General features: G+C 41.0%; 1 protein-coding gene across 1 annotated transcript in view; it reads left to right on the forward strand.

Moving 5' to 3' along the window:
- Nucleotides 1–14199, forward strand: part of bcr (BCR activator of RhoGEF and GTPase) — an 88276-nt gene that overhangs the window by 66150 nt on the left and 7927 nt on the right. Inside the window, exons 5-16 of the mRNA XM_040000664.1 lie at nucleotides 760–867; nucleotides 2657–2714; nucleotides 2833–2885; nucleotides 3354–3488; nucleotides 7934–8055; nucleotides 8411–8576; nucleotides 8814–8933; nucleotides 9680–9755; nucleotides 9947–10051; nucleotides 10403–10477; nucleotides 10752–10849; nucleotides 11694–11825. Of these exons, the coding sequence (XP_039856598.1) occupies nucleotides 760–867; nucleotides 2657–2714; nucleotides 2833–2885; nucleotides 3354–3488; nucleotides 7934–8055; nucleotides 8411–8576; nucleotides 8814–8933; nucleotides 9680–9755; nucleotides 9947–10051; nucleotides 10403–10477; nucleotides 10752–10849; nucleotides 11694–11825 (1248 nt within the window). The remainder of the gene's footprint in view (nucleotides 1–759; nucleotides 868–2656; nucleotides 2715–2832; nucleotides 2886–3353; nucleotides 3489–7933; nucleotides 8056–8410; nucleotides 8577–8813; nucleotides 8934–9679; nucleotides 9756–9946; nucleotides 10052–10402; nucleotides 10478–10751; nucleotides 10850–11693; nucleotides 11826–14199) is intronic.

Genomic DNA, 14199 nt, shown 5'->3' on the forward strand with positions numbered 1-14199 from the left:
CATGCTAATCATTTTAGAGGTGTGTGAGAGTCTGCGTCACTCTCGAGGCACAAATCTCCACTGTACTCCGTCCGCATCCATCGGCTTTTGTTCTGGAGAATTGATTGTCCTTTTGTTCGCGGCAGAGATGGATTGCAGCGCTGGCAGGCAACGTTCGATGGAGTTTTATTCAGTCACACAGCTCACTAAACGTGCTTTCATAGCCTCTGTTACACCAATCATTAATTACTCACCCAAGCTCAGTGCGGGGCTCGCTGGTTGCTATGGCAATGTGCCGCAGAGACCACCATGGTTACACGCTGTAGCTGTGATCTGTCTCTCGCCGGTTGTTTTGTTCAGTTGTCTGCCGCTCATGTACAGTCCCTGGGACACACAGCTGAACAGACTCTGTGTTACAGTTCAAATGCACTTTGTACACATTTGTCCAGTGTTTCGGACATCTGTGCTGCAATTTTAGAATTTCTTTTCCCACTTACTCATTACTTAACCTGTGGGCATTACAATAGCAGTGCAGACAAGTATAACTGCACTGTCTGGAAGGCACTACAGAAGACTTTCGGGTATTTTTGTGTGTCTGAATTTCTAACTTAAAGTCTGAAAGCTCAGGAAAGATAGTTTGCCCTTATTTAATCCTCCAACATAGAAGCTTTTTAAAAGTTGTTCAAGCTCACTGTCACTGCATTGCGAAACTGCACTGTATATAAGTTTAAGTATATGTGATCTGCGAATTAAAGTTTTTTTTCCTGCTCTCTCTCTCAGGCCAGCCAGTTAGGGGTTTACCGGGCATTTGTGGACAACTATGAGCTGGCTGTGGAGACGGCGGAGAAGTGCTGCCAGGCGAACACGCAGTTTGCTGAAATTTCTGAGGTAAGAAAGCGAGTAAAAAGAACAGTTAAGTCACTTGATTCCTATTTACCAGCAAACTGAGGGTCACAGCTTGTGCTTTTTTCCCCTTGATGTGCTACGCAATGCTTTACAAGGATCATAAAGCTCTATAAAAATGTGACTGTTCTCCTTTTAAGAAGTCTTCTCCTTTTGCACTTCAGAATAGTATGAAAGCTTGGAAGCACTGAAAAGGCAGTCAAAATGTCGGGCTAGTATCTCCAGATTTGAACTTACTCAACCTTCTGTGAAAATAACTTGAAATTGAGAAAATTTTGGAATAATAACATTCAGCAACATCACATGATTTATTTTTGTTAGGTTAACCTTTTTATTCTATGCAACTAATGTGGTGTTATAACAGCATCTGATGATGAAAAACATTACCTCACTAATCCAATCACAGACCAAAGTGATAAAATTAACTGAACACAGTATGAATTGATACTGCATCGCATTTTTGTTGTCATGACTCGAGCCACAGAGCAGTTTGTGATGGTAAAGCTCTGCTGGGCTTGGGGTAATTACTATTATTTCTACATGATGTGAACATAAACCTTCCTTAGCTCTGTACCTATTTATACAAGAAGAGCAAAAATGCACCTAGCTGCTTGTGCAGCTGGAGACAACGCAGAATGAAAATGATGACTAACCTTCAGCTGTGTTCAATTAGTGTGTTCAGTCAATGAACATTGCCTAAGAGGTATTGTAGACTCTGAAAGAGTCAGTTTAGTCACTGCTTAACATTTTTGTCCCCGATTAAATGCACTTGCAAAACACACTGCCATCGTTCACTCAAACAGCTTTTATAATTCCCTTGCATTTAAATTTTAATGCTCTGCTGAATATTTCTGTGCAAATGCAGCCAGAGGCAAGATGTGATGTGTGCCCATGCGTTTAATATTGTTTGAGGATAGCGGATGGTGTTTTCTGCAGTTTTCTTTTGTGAAGGCCTCTATTTGGCTTCATCTGCAATTAGAGCACCTGTAAAATAGGAGCTCTCCTGCACAGGGTGTAGAAACAGTCTCATAAATTGGAGTATTTTTATCTAAACTTGAGTTTCCAAACGCTTCATGGGCTGAGAAGATATTATACTCTGGCCTCAAATCTAGCTTTGAAAGCTGATATAAAATCCAGTTTAAACTTCTCGTCTCCCAGTAGAGTGTTGTACTGAGGCCGTCCAACATAGATAGGAAATGTGAAAGCTCCAGCAACATCGCAGCTCTCGTCATACATTTTGGGATATTTCTGTTTGAACGGCAGCCAAGGATTTAGATTTTTTGAGGGGGATTTGAGGAGAAGTGTTTTTTAAACTGCTATGTATGAATTAAACAGAAAAAAATATATTGATCCTAAATAATGATCTTTTATTATGTGGAAGAAAACTGCAGTTGTGAGTTAAACTAGTTCTCATGCCATTTCTTTCTCTTTTTTGTCAAGCATGCGTTAGTTTCTGCCACAACATCAGCACATGTCTTTTGTTTTCTGAGGACCAGTAGTCAAGAGTGGAGGCTGGTATCTACATGCATATGGGGAGTTCATCATCGAGGGTTGTTAATGGTCTTAGTAATGATGCATGACTCAAAGCCATCTGAGCAAGATGGTGGGGGGGAAATCTGCTGAGTATTGCATAATTAATTTGGAAGTGGATGACCTTAAAGCTAAAGAATGAAAAGATAGTAACTTCATCGTGTTTTGTCACTGAAGAGACTTTTAAAGGTCTTTTTATACATTTTTAAGCCACTGTTTGCACCTTTGTTTTGTACCTAAACAGAACCTGAAGGTGAGGAGCCCCAAGGACTGTAAGGAGACGGGCAAGAACTCACTAGAAGGTCAGCTATCTCGTGCCACACTTTACACCCCTTCTGTGTAAACATTTTTATTGTCTATATGTTGCAAATGGGCTCAGTAAAAAAATCTGTCTGTTATCTGCTCTTTTTTCATTTATAGCTTTGCTTTATAAACCAGTGGACAGAGTGACACGCAGCACTTTGGTACTTCATGTAAGTAATAGAGAACGTGCAGGCCCAGCGATGCTCATTAATAACTGTGTTCTACTGTATTTTGGGAATTGTGATGTTTTCTCACAAATTAAACCATGACAGAATGCGTTGGGTGATCAAAGAACAGCCTGTGTTTCATTTGTTATTGGTTAGCATAATCGCTTATAATTTATTTATTTATTTTTAAAAACCTGACAGCCCGTCTTTTTTTTTTCCAGCTGTTTTATTGTACTGAACGGTTCTATGGGTCTATAGTTTATTGAATCTGTGAAATCTTATTGTAGAAACATTGAGCCATAAAGCTGTGTGACTCATCCATACATTTCCTGGACTGTGGTGTTTTTTGATAAAGAGTATGGCTGGACTGTGTGTGTAACACTAACTCGTAATAAGTAAGATTTGCTATACTGTAACTTTATAAGTTGAATATATGCTTCTGCATCTCAATGTTTCTCCTTGTACTGCTAGGACTTGCTCAAACACACACCCATCAGCCACCCGGACCACCCCCTTCTGCAGGACGCCTTGCGGATCTCCCAGAACTTTCTGTCTAGCATCAATGAGGAGACGACGTCCCGTCGCCAGACTTTCAAGAAAGGAGAGGTGAGTGTTACAGAGGTTTAAAAGTCACTCTGAGGTCTGAGCTGATGTCATTCTTTGGTCCAATTATTGCCTTGAGCAGCTCATAGGAGGTGTGGTATATTCTGTTGTCTCGAAATTGTAACTATGACTTTAATAAACTGTAACATTAAGGACACATCTTTGACTTGAATCTGTTTAAATGAAATGAAATTACATTAAATTAAATCAAAACTCACATAGTGCTTGTTCGGTACACCCTCTAAATGACCTTGAAGTTACTACCATAGGGGTCTACCAGATGCACCAATCTGCAGCCTAAAGCAGAGCCCATGTCCTTATATGGTCATACCAGGGTTGTCTAGTTGAGTGCAATTCCCCTAACGCTAACACACTTGATCACAGCCGCCCCCACCCCCGCCCCGCTGTCTCTCTCATCCCTGGAGATGGCTTGATGCACATGAGTGGATGCCTCTTGATTGATAGCTTGCGTGACAGTGCCGTACATAATGCCTTGTAATGAGCAACCAGTCCGCTCTGACTGGCAGATTCCAAGTTAATTATTCATAAATTGAGAGTGGGAGGGAGCGAGCAAAAAGGCTCCTCCCTCACTCACCGGGAGGTCATTACCGCACCCTTTCCTCACACGCACACACACAGCTTCACATGCTTTCTCATTCTCCTGGTCTTGTTTGCTTTTGAACATACATACACACCTGCCCATCTGTCCCTCCAGGCGCCCATTTCCATCTCCACGCCGCCATACCACAATCATGAAATTTTTATCATGGATTCATGAAAGCAGCACATGGAAATCAATGAGGCTCATTATATTGTGCCTCGCTATGGATGGAGCATGCGACAGACTTGATTTGATTTTTTTCAGTTCCTTGTTGAATTTACAGACTCCAGTCTGTACATACATGTCACAGTGTTGATGTGAGTGGTTTACATTTAAGTTTATTTCAGTTCAGCAGTCGTAATGTTTTTCCTTTCTTCTGCTGTTATGCCATAATGAGAGGACGCGAGAACAAAAGGAAACAGGTCAGAGTGCTCAATTATGATCTGACCTGAAATCTGCTTGTGACCAGTCTGTGTTTTTAGTCACTGGAGGCATGCAGGAGCATAGCAAAACAGGTGCCCCCCAGAGGTCCTGGCCTGGCCACATGAGTGGGGGGCGACACAAACACAAACTGCTTAATTAAAATGCAAACGATGTCGCTCACTCGGCTCTGTTTTCCTTTGGGGGAAAAAAATGCTCCTGATGTGAGTGGAGCTAAATGTACACAGTCATCTAGACCCTTCAGCTTCTCCCTGTTAATAAACAAACGTGTCCCGAATTTTTTGTACAAGATAAAAAACCACACACACACATGCACACACAGACGCAGTGTGGCCCTCTAAGCATTTACTCTAAATATAAACACAGACCTTTTGTAAACTCACGCCAGTGCTTGCGCGCTGTCAGCGAGGCACCTCCAGGAGATGGTCAATATTTAATCGGCGTCCTCTGCGTCGGCGTGCTCCGCCCGATGTCGCTCTCTTTCCACACTTACGCTGCTGATGTTCTGCTCAGTTTTTACAAGGAAAAAAGAGAGACGCGTTTTTTTTCCGAAGATTCATGCTGTGAAAATGTCATCTGATGTGCGCAGACAGCTGGTTTGTTAAAGATTTCTTTTTTTTTTCTTTCCTAGTTGCAGAGCAAAGAAGCTCGATAAAACGAATGAGCTCGTCTTCCCATATTCTCGTTTCTGCCTGCATCCGCATGGTGGCTGTGAAATAGTGCATTTATGCATCTGCATTAAATCTACGTAATAGATACACGGCTACCACAAACCGGTCTGAAACCCTGCGCTTTAATATACATCATAAACTAATGTGCACCTCCTAGAAATGTAGCTACACATTACATCGAAGCAGTCGCGAACAGCTCTACAAATATTCAGTGCGAGAATCTAAATTAAGCCTTTTTTTCATGACTTTTTAGATATTTTATTGTTGTTTTTTTAGTAGCAGAAAGAGGCCACATCTACATATCTTTTGTCCCATAACCGTTGGCTACATGGTGTTTGAAGCGTCAGCTTTAACGATCATGTAAAGACCAGATAATGCTATGCTGTGCTCGTGCTGTTAATATGCATGCTTACAGTACAGATTCACATTTTTTAGCGCCGGTTCCCTCTGATGTGTCAAATCTTCAAACTGCTGCGCAACACTCTAAAAAATAAACTGACTTGACAGCATGTAAGCTGGCACATGTATGACATAGACAGAGCTTTTTGATTGGTTGTTTGTTTTCTAGATAGGAAGTATCCTTCAGGGGTAATGTTACATGTGGAGCAACTTCACAGAACATCTGAATCCCCATGCAAACACGTGGAGACTGAGAGATGTGTGTGTACACTGCTCAACAGTGGCTGGGACAGTATAATCCTGATTAGGCAAATAGACCTGGACAGAAGAGAAGAAGGCATAATGAGTTTTTCTTTGTTTTTTTAGGGATCCTCTTGTTATCCTCTTGTTGTGGTTGAACTGACAGATGTAGATGACAGTTTCCAGTAGAGATGGCTGTCAGACAGACAGTAAGCAGTTCATCCGGAAGCTATCTATCACAGCACTTGGCCGTGATCACAACCTTGATTGTGTAGCTCGTGATGAATAATTATATCCTTCAGTGGGAATTAGTTTTCTATTAGATTGTTATTTCAGGGATCAGAATGTGATCGTAATGTGCTGTGGGATAGGCAGCGAGTGCGTGCCTCGACAACAGATCACTGCAGTGGAGCTGCTGTGGTGATATGTCACATGGTTCGCCGTCTATCTACAGCTAGAAACTGCTGCATGACATCTGTTCTGTCGAGAGCTACTACGTCCCTCTCTGTCTTCTTCTCTCCTTTCCTTCCTCTCTCCCTCTCTCAGACCTTTCCGTTTTATTGGGTCAGAGAGGCCCCCCCTCACCCCCCCACCCCATCACTGACACTTTTCTTTTAAAATCATGCCCCATTATCTCTTTCCCTCTCTGTCTTGGTCATCCTCCTTTGATTCTCTCGGGCTTAAACACTGAGTGACACAGCATGATTCTCCTCCTTGTTAGCAGATGCCCAGTGAGAATTTGTAAGCACATAAACTTCTCTTTCATTAACGTCATGTCCACTTCAGTGTTTTCAGACGGTGACAGTAACTGTGTATTTGTGATGGAGAGGGGAAAGAAGAAAAACTGCACAAAGATGAAGACGAGGCATGTCGTTGGTTCTGGAAAGTGTGATGTCATGTTTCAGGGTTTTCCTGTTAGACTGACAGGATTTGGGAAGTCAAGTGCTGGTGTGAAATTGGGGTCTGCGGTCATTACATGAAGAAAAATATGGTTTGGTTGCAGTGGAAGATGTAAAAGGAGCATTAAAGCCTCATTCTTTGGTTGGACAGTTTTTCTGGTAATTAGCCAAAGGAAACCCATACAATCCAATAAAGCGTGTGAAAAATTGAAACTTTACTAGTTAAATTTGAACAGATTTAAAAAAAAGTATTTAAAGCAATTCAGTAGAAATGATCACGTGTACAGTCAATCAGAAGAATAAAAGTGGTGTCACAAATGAGTGAAAGGGATTTTGTTGTCTTTTTCCAAATTGTATCTCCTTTTTACAGTGAACCACTTGGATCTAATCTCTAACCACAAGTAAAACAAAGGTTATGACCATTTAAAAGCAGATTGTTTCCTTCTGAGCTGTGGTTTGAGCTTCATTTGCTCTCTGTTTTTGTTTTAATGCCCAGTCTCGCGTCTCCTTCTTAGCAAAGGGCATCACTGCCCTCTTTTGGCAAATGATGATATTACACATCTCATTATATAGTCTGACATCAGTGATCAGAGCTCTGGTCACTGATGTCACAAACATCACTCTTCCTCCTCTCGTTTCCTCCCTTACTCATCCTTTCCTGTGTGATCCCATGGTTCGTGATGATGATGATGCCAGATCAAGCATTTGAAAATAATTTTTTTTAATGTCTTTTGGGCGATGGGGAAAGTAATGATTGCACACAATGAGCTAATGAGGTTTTTGTCATTTTTGATGCTGTAAAGCTAAACTCCTCTCTCCCTTCCCTCCTTCACCGTCCTTTCCTTCTAGTGTCCTCTTTCACACACTTGTGGAAGAGAAGTAGGAATTTGGGAGAATGGAAGGAGCGATAATGCTTTTAGATGCGGCACCTAATAAAAGGTTCTGCAAACTGATTGTGACCTTTCCAGAGAATTTCACACATTTATTACTGTGACTCTTAAAATGGTCTGAGCTCCCTAAAATGCCGCCGCCTCCATTCCCCATTATCCAGACTGCCAGCAATTCAGTTTGGATGCACGTTTCTCCAAGTGACTCTGTTTTTTCTTTTTGTTTGTTTGTTTGTGAGCTGTTTAGTTATCAACATAAAAGTGTTGTCTTTTCTACTGACCCCCTGAGTGTTGTCTTTTGTTGCCATAGAACCGCCAGCTGCTGAAGGACAGTTTCATGGTGGAGCTGGTGGAGGGAGCCAGGAAGCTTCGGCACGTCTTCCTCTTCACCGATCTGCTGCTCTGCGCCAAGCTGAAGAAACAGATTGGAGGGTAAGAAGAATCTGCTTATTTTTCTCAGTCTCAGGGATGAGATACACTGACATGCATCCAGCAGATTAGCAGCAATGCTGACAAACAAGTCTAAAATTAGTAATGACAGTTAACATCTATGTTAGAACAGGACCTAAGCTTCACAACAACAACCAGAGTTATTGACACAGATGTAATAATCTCTATTATTTGAAATATTTTCCCAAAAGACCCTCTTGATATATATAATTTTTTTTTACAGATAATAAGTACTTTTCTTCATTTATCCCTGGCTCATCGTCTTTCATGTACCCCTTTTTTTACTTTCCTTTAACCAACACTCTCCTTTTAATTTCCTGTCCTTCTCCTGCTGCAGTAAAAACCAGCAGTACGACTGTAAGTGGTACATCCCCCTGAGCGAAATGACCTTCCAGGGCCCCGAGGAGGCTGAGCCACTTACCATCCCTCAAGTCCCCGATGAAGAGCTGGACGCCATGAAGGTCAAGATCTCACACCTCCGCAGCGAGATTCAGAGAGAGAAGGTATCGTAGATGTGCTCTAATCCAGATTTCTGCATGCAGATATTCAGAAGTAGATGCTTCTTGGAGTTGGACATGTGCAGTAGTTTCACCGATATCTGTTTGGAAACTTAAACAAGATTATTTCTTTTTTGGTTTTTTTTGTATTTGAAGCAGTCCAAATGTAGCAGTTACTATTTTTCTCACAGTTGAATAGTTTTGGACGCTCTTCCAAATAAAGTCAAATATTTTCACCACCAGAGAGCAAACAAGGGTTCAAAAGTCATTGATCGCCTCCGGAAGAAGCTGTCTGAACAGGAGTCTTTGCTCCTGTTAACATCCCCAAGCATACCCCTCAGATTCTACAACAAGAATGGAAAGGTAATGATGCTTTCTATCCTAAACTACCTCTGCTTTTATTTTATCAACAGCTCTTTCCCATCAGCTTCCCCTCACTGCTCCTTCTCCCCATTTTAATGGTTGTTTTTAAAATTATTTTTTATTAATTTTTGGGTTGCTAACTTCTGTTGTAACTGCATACTTTCTTTTTATGAGTGTGTATCAATTTCTGCATGACACCTTGTACAATTATGCTGGCTCAACGTCAGTACATGACAACAGGCATAAAGAGAATATAGACATATAGACAGTGAATGCATTAAACAGTAACCGTGAGACTTGGTCACTGCTGTGACAGGAGGGGGGCTGGCTTTGTTATGCTATGGTGTAGCAGTTTGGTGGTTCAGATTTATATTATAAGGTCACTACAAAATGCAGATAAGTGGTCACATTTATCTCATGTGGAAACGCATGCAAGTGATCAAACCAGATATTCAGGAAGTGACCATACGGGGTCACTGAGTGGTTTTTAATATGAAAATGGTTTGAAGCCTTTGTTGCTGGGCAAAATCTGGGCTGAAATCTTAAACAGCACTCTCTACTGATATCCCCTCAAAAATGTGAACTGAGGGGATATCATTCACTAAAAATATTTTTCCCTTCCTCCTGAACAGTTCGAGAAACTTAAAGGATGAACATGAACGTGCATTGAGCTATCGTGTTGGTCTTCCTGTTATTTTGTGACCATCTGATTTTTCTCAAACGCCTCTCATGTGTTTATTTTTCAGAGCTACAGTTTCCTGATTTCATCCGACTATGAACGTGCAGAGTGGAAGGAGATAATCAAGGAGCAGCAGAAGAAGTGTAAGTGTCAGTCAGGCTGGACCGGCTCAGTCATTTGAAGTGCAAGATACTAAGATTTGGGCATGTCTATGTAAATACTACCAATCGATTGAGGCTAAGAAACCAATATTTTTTTGCATATCTGTACGGCACGTGGTGGTTTTTTAAAGTACGATGTGATTTAAAATTGAAATATACTGTCTCCCCTCAAGGTTTTAAAACAGTTTCCCTGACGTCCATGGAGCTGCAGATGTTGACCAGCTCTTGTATAAAACTACAAACTGTCCACCACATTCCACTTAGTATTAACAAAGAAGGTAGAGTGACTGTTTTTATTTTGTCCAACATAATTCTGTGTTTTTTTCCGACTTCTTTTAAGTTAAAGATATTCATCAGTGCTTATGAGGCAGTTTTATTTACAGCCTTGGTTTGTCTGTGCTTTTATTGGAAACCTTGAGCTTTCCCATAATGTCCCCAGGAATGAAGTAATCATTAATAATTGTGGGTAAATTGAGGATTGGTTTTAAACCCAGATGTTTAATACAGAGCACATCTGTTAAACCTCTTCCTTCCTTTTCTTACTCTGTTCCAAAACATGCAGAGATCGGCATGCTTTTCTAGTGCCTCCTAACTTTTTATTACTGTCTGCTCACTGACCGTTTTTCCAGAGGATGAATCCTCCGGTCTCTACGGGTTCCTGAATGTAATCATCCACTCTGCCTCCGGCCTCAAACAGAGCTTAAGTGAGTCACTGACCTTCACCCACGCAACCTTTCAGTTCAATTCAATTTTAATTTGTTCATAAGCAGCGGAAACAGTGTTATTTTTGGTTAAACTTTCAATCGTGAGTGTGTAATTGGATCCACGGGCTGAAATTCGTAGACATTTGATTTGATTTATTTTCCTAGGCTAGCATCAAACATTCAGCCCATTCTTTTACTAATGTAATACATTCACAAAGATGACGTGATTTGCCATATAAATGTAAATTGTATTAAATTGTTTCCTCCCTGCCAGATCTCTACTGCACATTGGAGGTGGACTCCTTTGGGTTCTTTTCAAATAAAGCCAAGACGAGAGTGTATCGATACACCAGTGAACCCAAATGGAATGAGGTAAGAGATAAAGAGTGTGCAATTCAACATACACATACCTTCAAAGCTGGATTTGATGAAGTAGACATGTAGTTGTTTCTGTGACATTATAAAGAGATTGCTCACCCACATGTACCAGCTGGTGCCTGCATTGAATCCTCAGTTGGACAAATCTCTCCATCCTCTCCATCATATCAGTGCAACTCAGGAACACATACCTGCACACATTTCCGTCTTAGCATAGTTCATGTAGCTGACATCTGGTCTTTTAATCATTTAGGCATCCATCTCCGAGCAGTTAAAAGATGTCTAAACAAATCCAAAGCATCCAGAGCTTCAGCAAGAATATACAAAACACACATATACATACTCCATATATGCATGGAAGCAAGCACACGTGCACAAACAAGAATGCATTAATGGCATAGCTGGGTGAAGCAAGAAAAGCTGTGAGACATAATCACAGGATCAGTTCATGTGTGACAGGGTGTGTTCCATAGTGGACCCAATGACTCTTTGAGGATTTTGCCCAGCAAAGTGGAAATAATATTAACTAATGAAGAGCTGCTGGTGATGACTCACATCTGGTCAAAAGCGAAGTGAACCAACGTAGTGTGGGCCTCAAAAAATATGTGCAAAACATATGCAGTACGTTCTCTTACATAATTACAGGAAGTGATGGTCAGCTGCGTTTTGTCGTTGGTCGTATTGAAATGCAATGCCATGGTGATGTCTCTGAAGTTATCATGGCTCTTTTGCATGATCTTTATCTGCAGACATCACTGTATTCAAATATTTCCCGCCCTTTGCTTTTATTTATTCTTTCCTCAATAGCTTTTTTTCTGTCTCTCTTTGTTCGCTGAAGGAGTTTGAAATCGAGCTGGAGGGCTCTCAGACCCTGAGGCTGCTCTGCTACGAAAAGAGCTACAACAAGACCAAGCAGAACAAAGAGGATGGAGACGGTACAGACCGCATCATGGGGAAAGGACAGATCCCGGTATGACATGACGTCACCCTTTTCTCAGCCGTGACCACCATGACTCATTGCTGATAAGCATTTATGCCACAATAGGTGCCGCATACCATATGATCAGTGAAGCTTGTTAGAGGAATATGTGATGGATAGGTAGAGGCTGGCTAAATGAAGATGGGTTTCAGTGAAGTTGTCTGCACTTGCAGGTGACTGTAATTTAAAAAAAAAGAAAAAGTGGAGTGACTTTGTAGCGGTTTAATAAAAGCTGTATAAAGCTGTACGTGCTCACTGCTTCCTGCCAGGCTTAGCTGTTTCAAATATTTATCACCACCCTGAGGAATGGGTACTGAGTAGCAGCAAAGTCATCCTCCACAGAGGAAGTAAATATGAAATCAGTACCATAAAGTATTCTCTCCATAATAATGCCAGACCCATAAAATTGCCATTATCCTGAACCCATCTGACTGACCATAGTTTGATGGCAGATTTAGGTAGTCAGGAATTTAATCACAAAGGCAACCCCACCCCACCGGATACTGCAAAGTGTCACCTAGAAGATTAACAGAGACAAAGGCAAAGATAAAAAACGTGAAAAACAGGAGTTGCTTCTTTCATCCATTGCTACCAAAAACAATCCCTTTTTCTACTCCTTCATCAGCTTCAGTGTGCGTCTGTGTGTGCACGAGCATGATTGGACATTGCTGTAAGCTTTTTTTGCTCTGTTTACCACAAACACTCACACACACTAACCTTCATGTATATAGCAGCTCATTTGCTCTGGAGTAAAAAAAAACCCCACAAAATAATAGCTGTAACCTTTTAAATGATTGTTACAAATACACTGGTGCAACATTGCGTACATGTTGTTTCATGCTGTATGCACACACACGCATTACAGAGGACAGCTGTATTTATTCTGAGAATTCTGCATCCATGCTGGTTGGAAAAAGCTATCTACACTAGGATAAGTTTCCAAACTGTGACTTACAGTCACATACTCCACCTAGTGGCTCCTCTAAGCCTCAGACACGATCCTATTTTGACAGATGATGTCATTTTAAAAGGAAAAAACTCATAGAGCTGTTGGAAGGTTACTCAGCAGGATTTTCACAAATCCAAGGCAACGTTGCTGCTGTGTTCAGCAAAAGTCACGGTGGCTTATTGAATCTACATTTTACTCTGCAGCTTTTTTGAGTGTTTGATCAGTCAGGTGCATGCTGAGATTAAAAAAATGACTGTTTAGTTTTCAGACTGGCTGGTATCTAGCATAAGAGGCAAAATAAGAGGCAAAACATGGGTGCTTAAGGATTGACCTGATAGATGGGTAATAAGAGTACATATAACATGGATGTATACTTGAGCAGGTCCTTGGTGTGTATTCTAGCTAGTGCAGTTTTTCCTGCATGTTTGTTCTTTATCTTAGAATCAAAGTAAAAAAAAATGAAGTTTTCTTTTTCTATGATAATTTCACGTATGCTATAAGGGAAGATCGGTGACTCAATCCATGGCTTCTCCAGTCTGCAAGTTGACGTATTCTTGGGAAAGATACTAAACCCCGATGCATCCGTCTGAGCGTTAGTGTGAATATTGTGTGAATGTTAGACCAAGTGCTGAGGCTTATAAAAAGCATGAGTGTGATTGTGTGACTGGGTTTGCTCAATTAGAGTAGAAAAGCACTACATAAGTACCAGTCCATTTTTGTTTGCTTGTTTTTCCATAATCTTTCCTAAACTTAAGGGTCACTGTAGCTCAGGAGGTAGAGCAGCTCATCTATTAACCGCAAGGTCGATGGTGCCATGCCTGGCTGCCCAAGTATCTTTGGGCAAGGTACTGAACCCCAAGTTGCTCTACGATGTGTCCATTGGAGTGTCATTGTGTATGAATATTAAAAAAGAACTTGTACCAAAAAATGCTTGTATGAATGGGTGAATGAATCAAGCTGTATAAAGTGTTTTTAGTGCTCAAGGAGAGTAGAAAAAAAACCAGAATGTAAAAATCACTCAGCCCACTAAAGTTCTAAAGTTTGGTGTCAGTTTGTCACATCATCAGCCTGAATCCCCCCATTTTTACTGCATCATTAGTCCTTTCCCTTTGATTCTACACCATAAACATCCCTCTTGTTTCATACTTTCAATTTTTAAACGTACGCATCCACACCTTGCATTCATGGATTGTGTAAAGTCCTGTCTCCATCTGAATGAGCTGTGACAACTATTGTTTACCCTCGTGTTGCAATGCTGGCTAAATTCCAGCTTTTATCACTTGACCAGATTGTCGAATTATTGGAAAAAAAGCCACTAAAAGTCAGAGACAACAGCATCATGTTTGTGTCTGAAAGCTTTTAGGCCGACGAGGATGCCAGCTCTTATGGCTTTGCTGTTTTTTAGTGGAATGTAAT

This window comes from Simochromis diagramma, unplaced genomic scaffold (genome assembly GCF_900408965.1).
Source record: "Simochromis diagramma unplaced genomic scaffold, fSimDia1.1 OVJJ01000596.1, whole genome shotgun sequence".
Classification (NCBI taxonomy): Eukaryota; Metazoa; Chordata; class Actinopteri; order Cichliformes; family Cichlidae; genus Simochromis; species Simochromis diagramma.